Genomic DNA, 24024 nt, shown 5'->3' on the forward strand with positions numbered 1-24024 from the left:
AAGCCACGTAAACTCTCAGTATATACTACATGAATTGTTGTCTGGTATATTCTAAATCCAATAACTTCTAAGTTTTGTTTGCTAGCTGCTCTGATAAATGGGTTTACTAACTTCACAATTTGTGATGATCTTTTGTGTAGCTAGCATTTGATGGGAAGTTATAAGGTATCTGGATATGGACTGGGAGACCCCTTACTCTTCAAATGATGACCAAGAAAAGCATCTTTTCTTGTTAGCAAAAGACCCCTGGGCCCAAAAAGGGACCCAAAATAAAAGCCTGATCACAAATTACAAAAGTGTTTATTGTCTGAGAAGAGCTTGCAAGGGACCAGAGAGGGAGAATTCTCAGCTACTCAAAAAAGGTGTGTGGAAAAGAGCAAGATCGTTTTTTTAGAGGCTTTTGAGTGGCGACTGAGGAGCTAAAAGAGAAGACATCTGTAAAAACATTAAGAAGCAGGATGTTTACAAAGGTCCAAGCAAGCTCTCAAGGCTGCAGCTGCTTCTCAAGGTTGTCCTTGAGCTGGTCAAAGTTGCTTGTGTTTTTGGGCAGCTACAGGCATCTCCAAATTCAGCTAGAGTTCACTTGCAAAGGATCACTGGTATGTCAAGCAGCCCCGGGGTTCAGAAGTCCTTCTGATTTGCTGGTTGCTATGTTATTCCAGTGTCTGCTCCCCTGTAAAGAAGGAAAGTTCTGTCTATAATTATTACAAAGCCTATGTTCACTAATGTTTTTAATCCATTGTAAAATTCCATTAGTCATCAAATTCAAGGTCACTGGCCCATAGTTGGCAGATTTCATTATCTTCCACTTTTGGAGAATGGGGTCATCTGCCTTGTCTTCAACCCAATGGAAAATGGGCATCACTCTCATCTTCTCAATTACTGACAGTTGCAGGTAATTGTATATGGTAGTTTAGTACCCAAAGGTGTCATACTTAGTGCTAGAAAGGGCCTCAGAAGCCATCTATTCTAACCCTCTTCTTTTACAGATGAGGAAACTGAGGTGCAAGATTAAGTGACTTAACCAAGGCCACAAAGGTGGTGAGCATAAGATGTGGGATTTGAACCCAGATTCTTTGACTCAAGAGTTCGCTCTTCCATGTTTTTTTCTGACCAGTTCTGCCTTCTCTCATTGGTTAGTTATCATTTTCCTCTCTACCCTGAAAAGCAGTCCTCAACCTTTTTTGATCCTCCTCTTTTCTCTATACTGACATAAAGAAAAAAACAACCCTTTTGTTGTTCTGAGTTTTTCTCCAAAGCCTTTGCTTAATGCTGCTTAGCACAGGATTGTGGCATGCCTTTATATTTATCCTCTATTACCTCTCCTTGCCTCTGTAGTCAACATGTCTGGATTAGGGAGATCTGGGTTCAAATTCTGCCTCTGACACATTATCAACAGTACCCTTTCTTTTCATTAGTCAGTGCCTCATTTTGACTGTGACCCCTTTGCAGTTTGAAGTGCTATTGATGTGTGAATTCTTACTTTAAATGTAAGGTTAAGGGATGGATTAAGCTTGTATTATTGTTGATATTGTGAACCTAACCAGGGTCGAACCTAGATTTGCATAATAAAGTTCTCACTGGTGGAAAGAATGAGACGGGACATAGTCTTCTTCCTTTTTGCTTCATAAGAGACCTGTGGTTCCAGATCCTCTTTGAGGAGAAATCCAGAAAAAGAAAACAGGTTCTTGAAGGCAGATATGGGAGAGCTGGTTAGCTAAAATGTTTCTAATTTCCAGCCTATTTCCCGAGAGACTTCAGGAAATTTCCCTTTGGTTATTATTGGGGATTTTCTCTCATTTGAGTGGAGACATCTTACTCCCAGTGGGAGAGCTCATTCACTCTGTGAATTGTTGTTGGGTATATTCTAATCTAATTCTAATAACTTCTAATTGTTGTTTGCTATCTGCTTGGATAAACAGGTTTGCTAACTATTCACAATTTGTGATGGTCTTTTGTGTAGCTAACATTTTATGGGAAGTTGTAAGGCTTAGGGCATACATTCCTCTTTAAAGGATATTGAGGAGGCAGCTAGGTGGCGCAGTGGATAGAGCACCGGCCCTGGATTTAGGAGGACCCGAGTTCAAATCTGACCTCAGACACTTGACACTTAATAGCTGTGTGACCCTGGGCAAGTCACTTAACCCTCATTGCCCCGAAAAAAACAAAAAACCAAAACAACCAAAAAAAGGATATTGACCAGGAAAGTATCTTAAACTTAAGAGAAAAAATCATTTCCTGTAGACTAGCAATATTGGGAGTGGGGGGTGCTCCTCTAAGGAGAGAATTAGCTAGCTTCATGGCACCTTCTGCTCCTATCCAAGCAAAAATCAGAGTCTCTCTTGGAGAAGGGTGAACAAGATTCCCAAGACATCTACTAAAGTCTTCTCATGAATCGCATTTAGACAAATCTATGTGGACATACACATAACCTACATGGGAAATGTACACATGGTTGGTACTTAATTTCTACTGTAAACTGCATGTGGCAACACCCTTTGGGGAAACTCCTTTCCCAAGTATAAATTTTTATATTAAATATGATTTATCATACTTTTTGTTTGCATGCTTTTTTTTCAAAGTACTGTCTCATAAGTATGTACATCAAAGTGAGATTTGTTTCCTTTTAACTTCTGAAAAATGTTTTGTTCTCTACCCCATCCCTCCAATGCTAAGATAACAGTGGCTCCTTCCAAGGTCATTCTTACTATATGTATTAGTATCCAAGTTGAGGAGACTGCCCATTTTGAGAAAACCAACATCTCCTAATGTCACTACTGTATACCATCCTTAGGTTATGAGAGCCATCCCACCAAAGAGGTACCTACACCTAAGGCTAATTACAAGTACAGAACAGTCTGCAGGCTAGATTCTTGTTCTCTGGCCATTTAGCACTCAGGGAAGGTTGCACACAAGCTGAGGAACTTTTAAGTGTTGAACAACTGAAAAGCAAGTGGCCTCAAAGATGAGGACTGACATCAGAAGCAGGGAATTTTTACTGCATGTTTTTGATGTTGTCTGAGATTACATCACTCCTGAAGACCTGCTGTCATCTCCCCAGAGACACAGGACTTGTGTTGGCCCGGAAAAGGCTGGCTCAGGACCAGAATAATACTTACGAGTGTGCTTGTCACCTGGAAGTAACTGAAGGAGCCGAGAGCAGCATTTATATTCTGAGCACTTGCTTACTATTAGCCCAAGATCCAGCCTACTATAGAGTTCATTAAATTGCACTGGAATATAACGCAGGTTGTGTGTTGGGTTTTGCTGTCACCTTTTGGTAGCTCTAGGGCAATAATTTTATCACTGTTTATTTAGAAGGCATTAGCTGTTTATTGTTAGGGAATGGGCAGGGCTCTCCAACCCTTGGTGTTAGCCCCAGGAGCCCAGTACATACATATATATTGCCTATGTGATGTGGGTCAAGTAACTTAACCTCTCAATGCCCCAAGCAACTTTCTAAGACTGTAAGAAGAAAAGCAGGTGCTGACCTCTATTGATAGAGAAGGCTTCCTCACTAGGGAGTTCCCTACACCAATGAAATCCTAAATTTGGTTAAAAAAAAAAAAGTATCTATTGGTTGCTTAATTCCCCGTGCATCTATACTGCTGCTGGGTCGAGCTCCTGCCCCTTTTCTACCTCATCAGAATAGTCTCTTTGTCTTTGGCACTGATCTATTTATTTCAAATATTCCCACCCCTTCTGAGCCAACTTCCCCTGTGGAATCTTAGGCTATGGGAGCCTACCTAGTTTCTCTCTGAATGCTTTGAAGTTAACCACCCGGAAGTCTCGTGTGCATGTTAGACTATGCCTGACATTCCTCATTTTAAGACGGATGAAGTGGTCCATTTCTTAAGGTCCTGCTCTACCATTCCACACAAGCCATTCTTGGTGCCTGTAACACACTCCCTCCTCACCACCTCTTGGAGTCCTTCTCTCAAGGCTCATTTCAGGTATCAGTTCCTATGTGGAGCCTTTCCTCAACCCCTGAGTTGTCAGTGTGTATTCTCTCTTTCCTTCCTCCCATTCTCTGTCTTTCTCACTAAATGATCTTGTATCTACTTATCTATTTACACGTTGTGTACTCCAGTAGAACATATGCTCTTCTGTACATAGATGGAGCTTAATAAATGTTTAGCTGAACTTGGCAGCTCATTCCACTTGGAAATTCTTATTGTTGCAAAAGCAAGCAAGCATCTGTCTCTGCCTGCAGGAACTATGCTTGCAAAGCCTCAGCTTTGCTTTTCTGTTTCTTGGAAATCTTTCAGGTTCCATCAAAACACAAACATGCAGCAGGAACTATAATTGGTAAGAAAATGGCATCTTCTTCTTGGTATTTCTTTCAAAAAAGCCACTAAATCATGTGCCAATAATGTCAGATGCAAGATGACCTAGAGCTCCAAATGGAACTGTTTATTCCCCTCAATGTCAAGCATCCTTCATGACGTCCTCTTCTGGAGACAAAGTTTCAATGAATGCATATGGTATCTGCATTTAATTTCTCAGCATTAAAGGATTCTGCTGGATCGCATCAGTAATTAGTTGTAATCCACAGGAGTGGTTCAACTGTGTTGTGCTTGTGTGACTTTCACAATTAAAAGCAGAGAATAAAGGGTAGCAATGAACACATGGGGGAAGGTGACGATAAGAACGGCATGGAATCCAAAGTCCAGGGTCCTGAGGATGGAGGTGTCAGAAGTGATGGAGAGAACAGATAAGCGAGTGGGAAGAATGACTGCTCTCACCTCCTTGTTCCATAAGAGGATGGCTCCCCCAGACATGAGCGTGGAATACCTGCAGGAGGGAAAAACCGACACAACAAATTCCCTGTCAGTCCTGTGTGAACTATTATCACTTTGGGTTTCTGATCTCAGTAATCACCTAGTCAACAGTGACAGACAATGGAATAAATGCTCTGTCTGGAGGCCAAGGATTTGGGTGTGGCTGCCATCCTGTGTTCCCGGGCAAGACCCTGGAACTCAGGGGAGCTGGGTTCACGTTACAGTCTGTGAGTGATCCCAGGAGACTCAGAGGAGCCAGGGACTTGCCTGGTAAACTCCAGAGTGAGAACTTGAAACTCGGGGCTTCTCATTCCTTGAAAAGTGAGGCTTTTTTATTTGATGACTCACTCAAGAAAGGACCTCTTCTTTCTTCATTGGAAAAGTGCATCAGGGATGAACTGAGGTCCACTGGAGGGCCAGGATCCAGTCTTCCATGAATAGCACCCAGTGTCAGGACGCTTGAATTTGGCTTCTGCTCTATGTCCTCAGCTAAGTCACTTTAGCTCTCTAGGCCTTGGCTTCTGCATTTAGCAAAAAAAAGGGATGAAACCAGATGCTCCCTAAGGCTCCATTTAGCCCCAAAAGGGATCAGTTTGCATTCAAGCTTTTCTAGCCCAGGATCCCATTCAGCAGGAAAGTAAATCTCTTCAATGACCACTGGACACAGTGAGTCATCTTGGACAATCAAGAACGTAGCTCTTCCTGCAGCCACCTCACTGCTCCCAGAAGGTAGCGCAAGCCTCAGGGTAAAAATACTAACAGCAGCTCAGGAAAATGACTTTATTTTGGTTGTCTCCACAACAATGATAGATGCACGGCCCAGGTGAGCAGAATGCAATCTGTTCACTTGGGCCTTAACAGAATATTCAAATAATGCTCCAGTATCAGTAGCAATGATAAAGATCAGAAGAAGAGAACCGGCATCGCTTCTCTTTGTATCCATGTATCACCTGGGCAGGTACATTTTCTGTGGCTTAAGAAAATAACTCATATAGAAAATATCGCTATGTAGTTCAGCCTCTGGCTTGGGATCTACGGGTCCCTGTCAGAACTGCAGATCCCTCTTGGGATGGCTTCTTGGTAACCTCCCCAGAAGACCCTTTGTGGAGTCTCCTCAGGACCTGTAGCCACCAAGATGCTCTTCTGTTCTCATGTTCTTAGGTTCTTCCACTGCCTACATCATGTCCAGCTATAAAAAAAAAAAGAAGAAAGCATTTGGAAAGTGAAAGGGATGCCAGGCAGGAATAGCATCATGAAAATGGTCACACAAATCTACGCACAATGCACATGCACACACCGTCTATTGAAAACCTTAAATAACTTCATATCTGTGTGAGGTTTTTGTGGTAGAACCACTTCATTAAAGAACCCAGAGAAAAGAAAGTGTCTCATGATAAAAACTGAAATCACAAAAGCAGACTTTGGCATGTGGCTGTTACTGAAGGTTTAAAGGAAGGAGGTTTTCAGGCGGGAAAGCTAGTGACACAACCATCATTACTTTAGTGCTGTCACAATCATCAACAATGGAGGGTAATGAAGTCCTGAAATCCTCAAATTCCTATGAGCCTCATTTGTTTATACTGGGCTGATTGAGAACAGTTAAAAATTAGGCTTTTAAAAATGGTTTTTATTTGTAAACCCACACAAATTGCTATGTGTATATCTCATTTTTGGTTAAGTGCAATTTCAGTAAATGATCCCATTTTGTTATAAAAGGAATAGTCTCCCTGGCTCTCTTTTAGCCCTTCAAAAAGGAGGATTAATCTCTGTAAACAACATAACTGAAACCACAGAGCCCAGCACTTGCCATTATGAAATTACCTCTCTGATTAAATTTATATAATGGACCTGAGTAGCGCATGCAGGGGGACTCTATTGTGTAGGAAACTCCAATGGAAAGAAAAAGTCAGTCTGAGGAGCTGCTTTCCTGGCTGTCTTCACAGCTGGGCCAACTTCAGTCCCCAAGGGTCCAGTCTACGTTCCCAATACTTACTAGATCGTCCACATCTCCTCCTTCCTCAGCTACATCCATGACTTCAGCTGGTTTTTCCTTTGGGGCCAGAAACTGTGGATAGAAAGTAATCGAATCATTGGAGTTTCTTCTCTCTCTCTGGCTGTACAGAAGAGCTCTGCTTCTCTTCATACACTCAAAACTGCCTGACCTAACAGCATTTACTTTTAAAGGCTCCATATGAGGTGCGGTACAATCTTGACCTATCTATCCCCATGACGGGGCATCGAGGATTCAACAGCACGCATCAAGGTAGAGGAATCTTTGGGGAAAAGACGCAGAAGTGACTGAAAGGACTTGTTAAGTCAGTCAACAACACTCACTGAGGACCTACAGCTTCAGAGAAGCCCTCCCCTGGGCACTGCATAAACATAGCCACTTTTACCTTTGAAGGCCTCATGATCTTCTCCCTGCCGCTGCCGCCACCAGCCTGGGGCAGGCCCTCATCACCTCACACCTGGACTGTTGCCCTACCCTGCTGGCGGGTTGGTCTGCCTCAAGTCTTGCCCCTCTCCAATCTATCCTCCGTTCAGCTGTCAGAGTGACCTCCCCAAGCACCAGTCTGACCATGCAGTTCCCCCAATCCATTGTCTCCCTATTATCTCTGAGATCAAAGAGAAAACCACCTGTTTGGCTTTTAAAGCCCTTTTAACGGCCCCTTCCTGCCGTCCCCATTTTCCTCCATCTCATTCTTGGGGACGTGGTCCTCCTGCTCTCTCTTGTAGGTGACATCCGTCTGCTCCCTTATTGCCTTTTCACTGCTTGTCTCCCGTGCCCAGGACGCTTTCTGCCCTTATCTCTACCTCCTAGCTTCCTTCAAGTGTCAGCTAAGTCCCATCTTCTGCAAGAAATCCTTCCCAGGCCTCCTCCATCTAAGTGCCTCCCATTACTGGTAGCCTCCCATTTGTCCACAGACAGCTTGTCTGTGGAGTTACTTTCACACTGTCTTCCTCCTTAGACCAGGAGATCCTTCAGAACAGGGATGATTTTTTGCCTCTTTTTGAATCCCCAATGCTTAGCACAGTGCCCTGGACTTGTTTATCTTGTTTATGGATCAATATACAAAGAAAGGGCAATCAGAGCAAAGAAGACTTTTTTTTTTTTAGTGAGGCAATTGGGGTTAAGTGACTTGCCCAGGGTAACACAGCTAGTAAGTGTTAAGTGTCTGAGGCCGGATTTGAACTCAGGTCCTTCTGAATCCAGGGCCGGTGCTCTATCCATTGTGCCACCCAGCTGCCCCGCAGAGAAGACTTTTACAGAGTAGCACACACATAGGGGTCCATGGGTGTTGGAGAGCCGTGGGGCTGTCAGTGTTTGGAGATTCAGAGAGTGAATGGAACAGAGCCGACAGCTTTGGAGAGGCTCAATATGATCTGAGATCCAGTCCTCCACCAGCCATCTCCCGCCATGGCAATTCTCTTCGCCTGCTATTTCACTTTCTACTTGTATAAACTAGGGATGATACTCATAATCTCAACTCCAGTAAGATTCTGAAGAATATGAGAAAAAAGCCAAGAACTTGGTTTGAGCTCTTCTGAAAAGAACATACGAAGCAGCTTCAAGCTTCTGATGGATGGTCATACAAGGTAGAGATCACATAGTCTTCATCTTCATTTAAAACAGAAAACAAGAAAGATAAAAGGAAGAAACTTTGGTACGGTGGAGAGGGTACTGAATTTGAAGTCAGAGGACTCAAGTTCAAATTCTGCCTCTGATACTTACCACCTCTATGACTTTGGGCAAGTCACTTAATCTCCTAGGAATTCAGCTTCTTTATCTGTAAAATGAGGGGACTGGACCAGATGACCTTGGCAGTCCCTCCCAGCTTTGAAAGGAATGACAAATAAGAATGAGGTACTGTGGGAAACTGGGGAATTCCCTTATCTGGAGGTTTTCAATTGAGAGCGTGCTGGCCAAGTGGATGAAATGGCAGGAGGCTGAAAGACGGTCAGGGTAACCTCTTAAGCTAGGGTTCTTAACTTGGGGCTCATGAACTTGGTTCCTAAAAACATTTTGATGACTGTATTATTCTGATAAGGGATCCAAAGACATTACTGGATTGCCTCTGGGGCTCCAACAGGGCCAGACAGACAAACCTAAAGAAAAGAAAAGGTTCTGGGGCAGACCAGGGTACAGGACTGAGATTCAGAGATCTGCAAAGTTAAGGAGCTGGTCAGGGCCATGACAGTGACTAGACCACCTTTGTTCTGTTCATCCTGTCTCTCCTCTCTAAGTTGCAGGATAACTGCACTAAGAGCCATGTTTTATCATCTATCCTGCCACAATCCTTCGAGATGATCTAGGAGCACAGTGAAGAGTCAATTCTGAATAATTTAAGAGGGTGGAAAAGTACTGGTATCCTTCGCAGTTGCTTTTTTTTCCTATCCAAAAGGAGAGGGGCAGAGGGAGAAAGCCCCACTTTCTGTGGCTCTTGCTCTCAATGACAGTGTACATAGAAAATGAACTTAGGGAGACTGCCTCTGCCATCCAGCCTTGTTCTCATACAGTTGCCTCCACACAAAATGGAGAGAAAAACCAAAAAGATTCCATGTCAATCCTAGCTTTCTTGCTCAGCTGCAGGTGTCTGTCTCTCTTCAGTTTTCAAAAGGTTTCTGTGCTTTATACAAGTTGGGAACAGAATAAAAGTGTTTCTCTTGCCTTCTAGCATCAAAATTTGGTACTAACTACTCACATGGATGTTACTGTTTGCTTCTGTAAGATAGTGGCTTCCAATCTTGTTTTATTCTGACACTTAAACTAGATACAACTGAGGCTTTGCAACCCTAAGGTCTAAAAAAAAACCCAAACAAACAAACAAACAAAACCCACCTAAAGAAAGTAGCAAATATCTGGAGTTTTGTGTCACTGGCAAACAAAATACAAAAATAAGCCATTAAGCTGTTCCATGCTCTAGCATCTTCCAAGCTTCTTGACTGTACCATTCTCTCACACTTTCCCCACCTGCCTCTACCCTCTATGCTTTCTGGGAAGCCAGAAAGAGTAAAGATGAGTTGATGATTGTCTGATGCACTGTTAGGATGCTGTTACTGGGGAAGAGTGGAGAAGGCACGATCAGGTCTGTGAATTGTGCCCACAGGAGATGCTAGTCCTAGAGTGAGCCTTTTTGCCTGTCACTGACTCCCCTCCTTTTTTTTTTTTTTTTTGGTGGGCAATGAGGGTTAAGTGACTTGCCCAGGGTCACACAGCTAGTAAGTGTCAAGTGTCTGAGGCCAAATTTGAACTCAGGTCCTCCTGAATCCAGGGCCAGTGCTTTATTCACTGCTCCACCTAGCTGCCCGACTCCCCTCCTTTAACAAGTCTGGCTGCTAGGAGAGAAAATCGTCTTATTTAGGAGGAAACTGTGAAGCTACTGACATTAATTTGGGTCTTGACCTGAGACTGGGAACCAGTGATACCAGGGCAAGTTGAAGAAATACTGGGTGGTTTTATATTCTTAATCCCTTTTAAAACTGTGAACAGGATTTCCCAAAGGTCCCAAGCAGATGAATGAAATAAGAGGGCCTAACATTCATTTGCATATAGTTTATATACCTGACCATGTGACCTGCTCTATAATTTCCAAATTAGCATTTTTATTTACTCTCTTTAAGCTCATCACGTTTAAGGTCACATCATTCTCTGTTCTTTCTCTCCCACTCACCACCATTATCTTACATCAGAAATGTTCAGCCAAAACGGAGAAGAGACACAACACAGTCAGGGAAAGGAGAAAACAACCCCTCCCCAAAACGTCTGCTGGGCCATAAATGTATGACCTATGTACCATTTCAATTCAGACATTTGGCTTTAGAATCATTATCTTCCTAATCAAATTATAAATTTCACATGGGTTGGTTTTGTGTCTAATAGCTCTCTTGTAATTTCCTTATCACTTAGGTGCTAGGCACACAGTAAGGGCTTTAAAAATGCTTACTGATTAATCCAAAAATCTTGTGGGTTTTATGACACTGCTAACCTTTTAAAGCTCCACCTCCCAATCCCCTCCCAACTATCAAAGCAAGCCCCAAAATGATATTAAAGAATGGGTCTTAAGACAAGCTTGCTTCTTCAGAATGACCATTGTATATAAAATTAAATACGAGTGATGCATCTTGGGAGTCGGGGCTAATTTTCCAGGGAGAAGCACACAGTGGAAAACAGAAAGTTTCATTTCCATCAAGCACTGAACATCTGCAATTGATTTTCCTGACAAGATCCACTTTGCATTTCTGCATAAGCAAATTATGTCTAAAAGCTAAGCTGCCATCCATTATCCTTCCCAAAGCCTCTGGCAAAGCTGATATCTTCAACATATCACTCCCCATCCTCCAAGCTCTTAAATGCAAGTAATTTCCAGTCTGCACAGTGATGGGGAGGATACAGTTCTAGCAGAGAATATAGTGATGGGCCTGTTTTCTCAATAAAAGGAACAGATCATCTGAAAACAGTACAATGGAATTAAAGTCAACTCTCATCTCTGCTCATTCTCTATTTGCAATATACTTGGAAAGCAAAAGATTTGCAGAGGATCTACTCCTACTTTTAGAGATCACCCCTCATTGGCACCACTCCTCTCCCCCCATTACTGCCTTGTTATCAAAAAAGGATTCGGTTTCCTTCTGGAGATCTTTAAGAAAGAGCAGAGAGACATCTTTCAAACGTGGTTGGAATGCAATCTTATCCAAAGGCAGAGGAATGAGGCATAAAATCTCAGTTACCAACCAGTCCTAAGATTCCCTAAAATTGGAAAACAAAGATAAGCTGACCTTGGTTTGCTTCTCAGACAGCTGCTATGGAAAGCACGAGTCTCTATTAGGATGTTCTTATGGGGGTAACATACAGACATTGGAAAGTGTTCTGAAGGACACTGTGTTTGCATGCATTCTGCTTATGCTCAGCATTGGACAGGGTTTTATTCATGTCCTCTATAGGTCACCATCTCACCAGAGTAAGGGAGTGTGGTAGGGAAGCTACCTATTCATCTGTGTTCTGAATATCTCCAAGGGTCCTGGGAGCAGGACAAGGACAATTCTCTTCCACAGAGAAGAGAATTAGCAATGGCAGACAATCACACACAACAAACTGGACTTCTTTGTTGCTGATGTCAGACTCCACTTGCTTAGTGCCACTGCATCTGGGGAGAGGGGAGTGGGGTTGCCACATGTGTGGTGGCAGCCAATGGTGAGGAGCCTGCTGCTCGCTATGAGGGTTAGATGGATACAAAAAATGAGTAACATAGAACTGGCCAAGACTTCTAACACCCAAGACATTAACAAAAGTATCAGTGCTCCTGCTAATACTTCTCTGTTCTGGATTCTCTACCACTACAACTCTAGTAAGAAGTGTGCAAGGGAGAGAACTTCCATCAGCTACTCTCTGGTCAGGGTTATTTTCAAGCTTCTATTTTGGGGGCCTAAAATTGGAAGCCACAGTACAAAGGCCCAGTTCCATGGCTCTGTATTTTTTGGTAATTTCCTTCCCCTCTCTTGCCTCAGATGGGTTTCTACTATCTCTTTCCTTGCCTGATCTCCAAGTCCCCATTCACTTCCTCCTCAGTTTAATGAAAAGGGTGAATGAAAAGGGTGAATGTACCACCAATGAAGATGAAATTAAAGCAGTTATTAGGAGCTATTTTGCCCAATCACATGACAATAAATCTGACCATCTAAGTGAAAAGCATGACTATTTCCAAAAATATAAATTTCTCAGATTAACTGGAGGAATAGAATACTTATATAATACTATCTTAGAAAAAGAAATTAAACAAGCCATCAATAAGCTCCCTAAGAAAAAATTCCCAGAACCAGATGGATTCACAAGTAAATTCAACCAACCATTATACTACATTATAGTAAATTACCATGGTAATCTAATATATGATAAACCCAAAGATCCAAGCCTCTGGAACAAAAACTCATTATATGACAAAAACTGCTGGGAAAATTGGAAAACAGAATGGCAGAAATCAGGTATAGACCAACATCTTACACCATATACCAAGATAAGGTCAAAACTGGTACATGATTTACATGTAATGGGTGATAATTTTGATTATATAAAATTAAAAAGTTTTTGCACAAAAACAATTTTGTTTGCACTGCAAACAAAATTAAAAGGAAAGCAAAAAACTGGGGGGAAATTTTGACAACAAGTATCTCTGATGAAGGCCTCACTTCTCAAATATATGGAGAACTGAGTGAAATTTATAAAAAATACAAGTTACTCCTCAATAGATGAATGGTCAACAATATGAAAAGGCAGTTTTCAGACAAAGAAATCAGCTATTTATAGTCGTATGAAAAAAATTCTCTAAATTACTCTTGATTAGAGATACACAGATTAAAACAACTTTGAGGTACCACTTCATACCTACCAGTTTGGCTAACATGACAGAAAAGGAAAATGATAAACGTTGGAGGGGAATGTGGGAAAATTGGGACATTGATGCACTGTTAGTGGACTTGTGCACTGACCTAAACATTCTGAAGAACAATTTGGAACTATGCCCAAAGGGTTATAAAACTGTATACACTCTGATGCAGTCATCCCACTACTAGTTCTATATCTCAAAGACATTAACAACAAGGGAAAAGGACCCAGATGCACAAAAATATTTATAGCAGCTCTTTTTGTAATGGTAAAAGATTGGAAATTGAGGAAATGCCTATCAATTGTGGAATGGCTGAACAAGTTGTGGCATACAAATGTAACAGAATACTATTGTGCTAAAAGAAAGGATGAATAAAATACTTTTATAATTAAAAAAAAAGAAATGATGAGCAGGCAGATTTCAGAAAAGTTGGAAAGACTTAAGTGGACTGATGCTGAGTGAAGTGAGCAGAACCAGGAGATCATCAGTATTACACAGTAACAGCAATACTGCATAACGATCAGTTCTGAATGACTTGGCTAGTCTCAGAAATGCAATGATCCAAGACAATTCCAAAGGACTTAGGATGAAAAATGATATCCTCCTTGAGAGAAAGAATGGATGAAGTCAATGTAAATAGAAGCATAATCTTTTTCACTTTATTTTTCTTGCTTTTTTTTCATAACATGGCTAGCACAGAAATTTGTTTTGCGTGATTTCATATGCATAATTGATGTATCATTTCTTGTCTTCTCAATGGGTGGAAAAGGAATGGGAAAGAATTTGGAAATTAATTTTTAAATGAATGCTAAAAATAACACATTTTTTAAAAACTGAATATAAGAAAAAATTCCCTGTCTGTTGGAGTCACTTCAAAAAGGTACAGGCATCTTCAAAATGTTGGGAGCACTGAAGATGGGAATCTAATATAGATACAGATGGGACTAGAGCACTTCTGAGGTCACTTTCAACTCTAATTCTGTGAAGCCTAAATTGCATTTTTTTTTTTTTTTTTTGCAATTTACATCCATAGTTCCTAGTGCTGGCCTCTGGGGGTGCAGAATGGCCATCCCACATCCATAGTTCCTTCAGATGATCTTTATATGACTGAGTGCCATGACTGACCTGGTCACCTTCTTACAATCTGCCAATGCCCTTCCTAAAATGTGGCACCCAGAACTACAGTACAATACCAGCTGGGTACTCACAGGCTATAGCAAGACTATTATCTACTTAATTTTGGATACAATGCTTCTCTTAGAAGTTTCCAAGTGAAAATTCAATGAAAATTAGTAAATAAGATTTTTATAAATACTGAAAAAATGAACTTTTCTGAATGTCAAGTGATAATGAAACTCTAAACAATAACAATAGATGATAGTAAACATTTGGCTAAAAAGCTAAATTTATTGACAAGCTATCATAATAACTTAATAGAGAAAAAAACCAGAAATTATATTTTTTGAAAATGTGATACTTGAGCCTCAGAAAATTAGATGGGAAATAGCAAACTTAAAAGAAATAGGTCAACATATCTTAGCAGCTGTTACCAGAACATCATCTTGTCTCTCTGCACAAGGTATAAAATATTTACTCTTCAATTCTGGAATAGACTGGAGGGAGTTAGTTCCCCTTTGGATGCTGTATGAATGCCAAGTTATAATTTAACTTTTTTTGTTTAATTAAAAATGAACCTCTTGGGATAATCATTTCCCTTTAAATCGTCAATATTCAAAAGTAAGAATTTGGCAACCTGTTAATTTCATTAAAACAACATATCAGGAAGAATTTAAATTAATTGTAAGGAATATACTGCAATCTCTCTATATAATCATTTTCCTTTAATTGATTATCTGGGAAATGACCAAACAACACTTGCTTTGAAGGGAATTTAAATTAATATTTTGGGTGCATGGCCAGAAATGATTATACTTTTCTAATTTGGCTTTGAAGATAAGCTGAAGCATGCATCTCCTGCAAAATTCTAGGGAGTAAGCCTCCATGAGCCAAAGTCTCACCGAGCATTCCTCCCTAGTTTTATTTATTAGTTCCCTTTCACAGTACCTCACCTAACACCTCCTAAAATCAACAGATGAAGTTTTCAAAGTTTCTTGGGAAAAAGACATTCCTATAGTAATAAAAAAATTGTACTTCCATTTTCTCCTTTACTAATAAAGAATCCTCAGATACCCTGAAGGTAAGACATGCTTGAACAAAAATAAGCCAATTAGAATTATAGATAAATACAGGCAATGTGGTATACTGGAAAGGGTAATGGCCTGGGAGTCAGGAGACCCAAGTTCTGGTCTTGGATCTCCCTCAAATGGTTTTGTGATTCATTTGGATAATTCATTGAAACTCTCACGGAACTCTTATTACAATGAAATAAATCCCTGAGAGCAAATATTCTTTCATCAAATACAGCAAAACCTGTGAAAGCTAAGCAACAAATACAAATTATCTGAGCCAGGAGAACACTGTATCACTTAAAATTCTACTGTGTGAATCTATCCTTTTTGGTCCACTTTGCCATACTCCTCTCTCTATTCAAAGATAGGCAAAATTGTCAATGTTTTCTTAAAATTCAACAGATTTTAGACAATTTAAGTGAGAATTAAGGACACAGCCACGCACTTAGACATGTAGCTTGAAACACCTCTCAGTAGCACTTCTGTTTAATTAAGTCTTCTTGATTAATCTTATCTGAGTAGCTCTTAACAAAAATAGATCAATAAATCTGCATCACATGGCAAGGAGGCAAGAGATACTTCTTCAGACAGGGAGTGGTCCTAAGAGAGTAGATGACAAACCCAAGAACACAGTGCATGTGAATGGCTGTGCTAAAAGAGGATCCAGACATCCCCGGGCTTCCATCTTCTTTTTTAGGATGTGGGGTGTGTGTGTGTGTGTGTGTGTGTGTACACACATATACACATACATATCTATATACCAATATCAATATCTATCTATCTATCTATCTATCTATCTATCTATCTATCTATCTATCTATCTATCTATCTATCTATCTATCTATCTATCGCTTGTCTTGCTTCTGAAATTTCCCAAAGAGCCCAGTAAAGGAGCCTGCCCACCAGGGGTAGACTAACTGAACAATGGATCCTCAAGGCATCCCTTATAGGGAAGATCTTAGGGAGTTCTACCTCATTTGTAAGCTCCACAAAAACAGATGTCACCTCTGTTCTTTAAATGCATACTGCATTCACTGTCAGACTTGGTTGATAAATAGAATGGTTTTGCTGAAATGCTTTTATTATCTTTCTTTTCTTTTAAAATTTCCTCATTATGGGCAAGATATATTAAAAATGAAAGCAATATAAAAACAAAAGATAACAATGAAATTTTTTCAAAGTACAAAGTTTGCTGCTTGGCAAACTGTGGTCACTCAATTTTGTCTTACTAACTCTTCCTTAACCAGGAGCATAGTGTTTGCCAAATGCCTGTGTTAATTAGTTGTACAAGGTTTTACTGAGGTGCGGCACACTACCTTGGCAAATAGGCACCAAAGAAGATTAGTCACAATTAGTGGGGAGGGAGAAGAATAATCAAAAACAGTGATGCAATTTCCTATGTAGCTCTTGGGTGAAAGGGCAAGTGGTGAGAAAACAAGTTTCACTATTAGTGATACTTTTTCTTGTTGTTTATTTGCAAGAAGAAGTTAAATGGTTTCCATGACTTTCAACACAAATATGGCTAAGATGTCAGCTAAAAGTCCATGGTCTGGCCACATTAGTCTCTTTTCCATCAACAATAAATATTAAAGAGTTTTAAGAAACAACCTCAAAGGGGCAGCTAGGAGGCGCAGTGGATAAAAGCAATGGCCGTGGATTCAGGATGACCTGAGTTCAAATCTAGCTTCAGACACTTGACATGTACCAGCTGTATGACCTTGGGCAAGTCACTTAACCCTCATTGCCCCACAAAAAAACCAAAAAGAAAAAGAAAAAGAAACAACCTTGAGGAATGGGAATCTAGACAACTTTAGTTTCTCCTATTGGAATCCTGGAACTACTAAGTGCCTACTGGCTGACTGAAGAAGAGAAATGCTAATTAGGCATCCTAAAATTTTATTTAGTTAAGGAAGCCCCTTTTCTTGAATGCCATTACCCCTTGCAAATCACCCAGCAACCAAAAGACAATGCTTTACCAATACCTTTTCAGCTTCTTCAGATGTTACAGAGCTTCTTGGAGATTCATCTTTTGTGATAAGAGTAATGCCATCTAAAAAAACAGGTCATATGGTAAAGTCCCAGAAATTACAACAAACAACTCTTGTCCTCTGTCCACTGTCCTCTCCTCTCCCATACTTGGAACCATAATTTTTAATAACAATAGTAATACCAAGGGACCCCGCAGCTGGAAATCCACTCTAGGACAAGCCTCAGAGCAGGGTCATGTATCTTGTACCCTGCTTTGCACATAGCATATGTCCTAGAAATCCTGCTGATTAGCGTGATTAGGAGGGCAAGTGGAAATGACCGTGTCACACCTAAGCTTGCACTATTTCAGCACAGTAAAGTGACTTAGCTTGGTGAGATCAATCCACATGGAGAAGACCTCTCCTCTCCATTCTGAAGTAGCTGATGTAGGAGGTACTCTCTGAAGTACACACTGGCTTAGTCCATTTGCTCCTAGATATGGTAATTATGTTTTATCTCATGGCAGGGGCTGCTCTCAGAAGATCAAAAGATCAAGTAATTTCTGTATACTTTTGTCCTAGACTCAGTAGGCTGAAAATATATGACAAATATCTATTGCATCTAGAATCTGCTGCAAAGCTATAAAGATGATTGGAATTAAGTGAATGAGATGATATTCATATTACCAAAGGAGATAATATTTGTAAGGTCTTTGCACATCTTAAAATTGTGAGAACTGGAGCGCTACCCCTGCTGAGAAAGACATTGTGAGAACCAGGGCAGCTCCGCCCTAAGGAGAAAGCATGTGACTTAGCATTTGGAAGGTCAGATTGGTGTCCAGAAGTTACTGCCTGTTTGTTGTGTCAATCAGTGCTACCAACAATTAGCTTGGAGCTGTGTGTGAGGATGGCCCGGCTTCTGGGAGAAGCTGCTAAGAAGCAGGTCTTTTCATTTCTGGACTTCGGCTTGGCGGCAGGGGCAGGCAGGACAGGGAGAGCAGGCAAATCTCATTCTTTATCCACATGTTTCTTTTTACTAACCCCTAATATACTTTAATAAATACTTAATGCCCAAAGGTTGGTGCTATACGTTTCTAATTTAAAGTGACCACTCTTCTTTTTTTTGGTGAGGCAATTGGGGTTAAGTGACTTGCCCAAGGTCACGCAGCTAGTAAGTGTTAAGTGTCTGAGGCAGGCTTTGAACTCAGGTTGTCCTGAATCCAGGACCAGAGCTCTATCCACTGGGCCACCTAGCTGCCCCAAGGTGACCACTCATTAGATTTTAGACATCACAGCTAGAATTTTAGACCTCACAAAATGTTATATCAAGGCTAGGTAAAATAATTATGGGCATGGAGGTGGCACAGTTCAAGACCTGAAATCAGGAAGACTGTAGTTCGAATCCAGGATCAGGCACTTCCTAGCTAAGGGACCCCAGGTAAGTCACATCACCCCTGAGGGCCTCAATTGGCTCATCTGTAAAATGGGGATAAGAGTACCCACCTCCTTGGAGTGTGTTAAGAATAAAATGAGGTCATATTTGTAAAGCACTTTACAAACCATAAGCTACTACATACATTTTTCACTCTCTCCTTTCATTAGGCCCATTCACTTACTTATTCTAATTACTTTTGCTCCCAATGTAGAAGTTAAAAGAACTAAAAAATTAACTGTCAAAGAAATGGCTGCCTGTATGATGAAGGTGACCAGATATATTCATCTCCCTCCACAAGGAAGTTGTGCAGAAAGAACAAAGCTGAAAATAATTTCTAGTTCTTATTATGAACGAGTGAATACTCTAGCAACACTGGTTCTTTTCAAAACATATTTTCAGTATAATAAACTGAAATTTCAGTGAATATACATTGCAACTGGGACTTAAAAAAAATGATGGCAGGTCTAAAGGAAATCTGGTAATGGGCTGAAAGGGAATTTCATACCAGGCCTAAAAGAGATCGATACATTTCCCTCTCTCTTGTGTCTGCCTTTGTGTGTCTTGGTGTCTCTGTCTCAGGAGGGAGTGGAGTGATACCTGGTGCAGGCTTGTACACTCCAAGTTGACTGAGAACAGGAAGAGAAGGTAGGACATGATTGGCAGTAAGGGAAGGACAAAATAAAAGTAAAACTGTGGAAAAGAGCTGTGGGTCCAGTAAAAATTTAGTGACCTAAAGATTTTTAGTCAACTTGGCAAAGTCTTCTGAGATTCTTTACAAGGCTTCATAATTTTCTTAAATAGCATAGTCTTTAAAAATATTAGCATGTGGCAGCTAGGTGGCTCAGTGGATGAAACACTGGCCCTGGATTCAGAACTTGAGTTTGGATCCGGCCTCAGACACTTGACACCTACTAGCTGTGTTACCCTGGGTGGGTCACTTGGCTCTCATTGCCCCGCCCTCCCCCCCCAAATTAGCATGAAGTAGTTTTAGCTGGACCATGATTAAATGAGCCATTTTAAAAAGTATGTTTATCACTTAAATTATGCTTCTTACAATGGTTTGGCAGCTTCAGCTATACTAAATCCTAGGTATTTCTTAAATCTAAATGGGAAGCCAACAGGTCACCAAATAATATAACCCATTCACCTGACCACTTATGTGTAAAACAACAACCCACTTGGCCGGAGGAAATATAAAATGCCACTTTACCTTGAACAACAATATCCCAGAAATCATTCAGGGCTTTATCTTCCACTTTGTCTCGAAGGGCTTGCAGGAAATTGTTAAAGTTCTGTTCTTCTGACAACTTTAAAAGGGAAAGAGAAAGAGAAAGAGAAAGAAAAAGTAAATACAAAATAAATTTAACCTCAAGACTAAGTGGAAGACTGCGTCTACTGGGGGTAATGCTGAAAAAGCCTTTCCCCGTCTAACCTAACTATTTCTAGTTTACTCCTGTTTCCGATTTTTCCCTGTTATATTTCTGTTAGTGTACTAAGGTCTGGGGCTTCTAAATCTGTTTTATTCTATTATGGTCTTAGCAAATTTCCCCTATGTTTTTTGAGTGTTTTCTAAACCACAAAACACAAGGCCTGTTTAACAGATAAGATAGCTTTGCCTTGTCTGATGATTTGACTTCTTGTATTAGCTTGTTTTCCTTCCAGGGAAGCAGAGAGGAACAAAAGGCAAAAGCATTTTTTCCATTATTTTTTTCAAATGTAATCCTGGGCCTTCACAGCCTACTCTTCTTTTCCCAGACTACGACTATAACACTTCACACGGCTTCATCTCTTCCATCCCGTCACAAAATACAGCCCCTTTTTACAATGAAGAAGGTATCTTCACTGCTTGAAATGTTCATATCCTTAGGAAGAGAACATGATGACACACTTAAGGATATAACATTTTGCCCATTCATTCTATCCTTCCCCTTGAAAATGACACTATTAGTAAATCAATGGATTCTTCTCTATTCTCTGGTCCTCTGCTGTCATTCACCAAGGCTAAGAAGGGGGAGTGGCTATTTCCAAAGTCAAGCATGTTTCACTCATCTTCAGGCTGTTATATATCTCTACCCCTTAACACTGTCCCTGGGTCTCAGCTAAGAGGAAAAAAAAAGACTTCTGATACCTGGATGGCTTCCTCCCTGAATACTTTGATGCAGTCAAGGCTCTTCATATAATACTGTAGCCTTTTGGTCTCCAAAAACTGGTCAATGTGGTGTATCAACTGGCAGCTTACTGAAAGATAAGGAAAAGAGTGGTCATTTCCTTGTGTTTATGTTTCATTTCAAGTCTTTAATGGTTGCAATATACAACAAAATAAAGCTCCTTTTGGGGCAAAGTAACATGTAAAATTCATTTGTAAGGATTCAGCATTTTAGATACAAACCCCTAGTTATTATTTGGTATTTAATACTCATGATGGGTCTCACTATAGCTAACTGTTCCTTTTTGGCAGAGAAACCTCAGCACCATTATTTTTTACTAGGACTATTTTAGAATTTAGTGGTCACCTGAGCTATTCAAGGTTGCGTTTTAAAATCAATTCATAATACAAAATATATCTGGTCTGAGAAGTGATTTATTTTTTACCCATGATTAGATCCAGAACCAAGTTTTCTTTGGTAACATTCTAAGACCATTTAAGTAATGCTTGCCCCCATTTTTCACTAATTAAATATAATTCTTTTATATATTTAGAGATGCTGGTGGTTAAAGCACACTGCACACTCACGCTGGCCTATATATTCTCCATGGTGCTGTTCTGTAGTTCGTAAACTCTGGGCTTTCGATAAAAGTCAAGTGTGAATATAACCCCAACTGGTGACAAGCAGTGACAACCATCCTGAAAATGTTTTATGTAAGTTCTAGTTTCCAAAGGGTCAATAGCTGAAAAGTGGGCTATGAGCTGACGCTGCCAAATAAGAAATAAACGAGACTTTTGAATAAAGAGACATTAGAAATAGGAGGGTAGACATTAAGAAACACCAGGGATCTTGACTGGCTGGGCAGAGCTAAAACAAGACTATCCAATCAGATAGCATGTAGATTCATAATTCTTAGAAGCTCTTTCTTTGAAATAATTTTTCATCATTTGATCCTACAGATACTTTCTTTTCTGCTTGCTAATTAATGCTGAATAGTTGAAATAGTCCAAAATGAACAGTTCCCCAAATCACTTCCTCAACTTAGAACTTTGGGTGACCGAGAATGAGCGGATACATTGTGACACTGATGACACTCAATGAGATTTTAAGATCAATACAAGGTCGACCACAATGGCCTGTGCAGTGACTGGCGCATTCTGAAAAACATGAAATCCCATTTCAAACCTTCTTTTTTAAGGCTCCTTGAATGTCTATGAAAAGGTAAATTTTATTTCAAGTGTGTCCACCTGATAAAGACAAAAAAATCTAGTCAAGTACTTCCTCTTTTTCACCAGCCAGGTGATTATGATCTTCATTATAAACAAGTTCAAGGATTAATGGAAAATAATTGCCTGTGCCTTCAAAAATCTTTACCAATTCATCCTGCAGTTGTGGACAGCAGTGGACCCAGCCCCACAGTCACCCTGACACAGATCCATCCCAGGAAGGCCTCACCAGAGAAGGAGACTCCCAGAGCCTCTGAATCAGCTGAAGTGTCAGTGTCGACTAGAACTAAGCTCACAGCCTGGTGAGAGGGCTGAGCCCTAGGCAGGGGGGAGACTACAGGGCTCTGTGCTGAAGCTGAGGCAGAACTTGGGGTTTTCACCCCTGCTGGGAACCAGGAGGTAGGCTTGAGTAGCAGTGGCCCAGGTGGGGGAGGGACACAGGCTCCTCAGAGCTGACAACCACAACACGCAAAGCTGGTTGATTAGCAAGTTGGTCTGGGGTCATCTATGGACCAGGGAACAGGCCAGGCAAGTGAAGAACCTGATCCTTCTTAAATCATACCACCTGGGACTTCTTAAGCTTGGATACTGCGGCCTGGAAACAGTGCCCCCACTTTAAGGAGCTAAAAGTCAAGTAAAAGAAAGGCAAGATGAGCAGACAGAGAAAGGAGAGGACCATAGACAGTTTCTTCAGTAAGAAGGAAGATCGGGGTGAACCCCCAGAGGAAGATGTCAACGTCAGGGCCCTTATATCTAAAGCTTCCATCCTGCAGTTGTGAATTAATATCTATCTTTAGTTCCAAAGAAAGAATGCAAGTTCAGATGAATCCCTTTTAATAAGGTAACCTGGAAGCACATCTTTGATTAGTAGGCAGAAGAGAAAATCATCACTGAATTTCTCTGACTGGCTGGGGTTATCTCTCTTTTCCAACAATGAAAAGACCAAATAATGAAAATATTTGCTTTTTTTGTGTGTGTGTGTGAAGCAATTGGGGTTAAGTGACTTACCCAGGGTCACACAGCTAGTAAGTGTTAAGTGTCTGAGGCTGGATTTGAACTCAGGTCCTCCTGAATCCAGGGCCAGTGCTTTATCCACCGCGCCATCTAGCTGCCCCTATTTGCTTTCTTCTACACCAGCTACATAGAAAAGCATTCTCTCACATTCCTTGAAGTTCAGTTTATTCAAAACTAGAAAATCTGGCACAACTCAGAACCTTTAGAAGAGTTCAGAGGATGTAACCACACAGACTTAGGGTCCCTGACTTCTCTTACAGTGGGGTGGGAAAGACTGCCTACATGGAGAAACAGTGATGCAAATGCAAAATGCAGAACTGCTTTTGAAAGCTACTTAACTCAATGACCCCCAAGTTATCTGGGGACCAAATGCAACTAAAGAGAAAGATCACTTTCTTTCTTTTTTTTTGGGGGGGGGGGGCATGGCAGTGAGGGTTAAGTGGCTTGCTCAGGATCACACAGCTAGTAAGTGTCAAGTCTCTGAGGCCAGATTTGAACTCAGGTCCTCCTAGCTGCCCCAAAGATCACTTTCTTAAAGTGAGAAGACTATATTAAAAAACACACACTCACTGACATCTATAATACCCTATTAATAGCCATCTTGTCAAACTAAGAGATCCAGCCCATATTTTCAAATTAAGGTCTCAGTTACTCCAAATAGGGATCGCATGAATTGCTATTTTTTCCTATCTACTTACTGGGCTTATAGGGCTTTCTTCTTCTATAGCCTCCAGAAAAGTAGTGAGATAAGCTTGTTTTGAATCTTAGGTGTCAGAGGAATAAAAAGCACTGGAATCCGCCCCATTAGGAATAACCACTCCTGTGGCTTGAAGATTGAACCACCATACTCCCCAGATACTATGTTTTGGTCTGCTGAATATAAC

General features: G+C 40.7%; 1 protein-coding gene across 1 annotated transcript in view; it reads right to left on the reverse strand.

The window, feature by feature from the left end:
• Window positions 1-231: 231 nt before the first annotated feature.
• XRCC5 (X-ray repair cross complementing 5) overlaps window positions 232-24024 on the reverse strand; it is a 115472-nt gene continuing 91679 nt past the window's right edge. Inside the window, exons 17-21 of the mRNA XM_043995691.1 lie at window positions 20882-20991; window positions 19964-20060; window positions 17334-17401; window positions 6775-6846; window positions 232-5970 (exon numbers count right to left, since the gene is read on the reverse strand). Coding sequence (XP_043851626.1) covers window positions 5956-5970; window positions 6775-6846; window positions 17334-17401; window positions 19964-20060; window positions 20882-20991 — 362 coding nt within the window. The 3' untranslated portion in view covers window positions 232-5955. The remainder of the gene's footprint in view (window positions 5971-6774; window positions 6847-17333; window positions 17402-19963; window positions 20061-20881; window positions 20992-24024) is intronic.

Source organism: Dromiciops gliroides, chromosome 3 (assembly GCF_019393635.1).
Source record: "Dromiciops gliroides isolate mDroGli1 chromosome 3, mDroGli1.pri, whole genome shotgun sequence".
Classification (NCBI taxonomy): domain Eukaryota; kingdom Metazoa; phylum Chordata; class Mammalia; order Microbiotheria; family Microbiotheriidae; genus Dromiciops; species Dromiciops gliroides.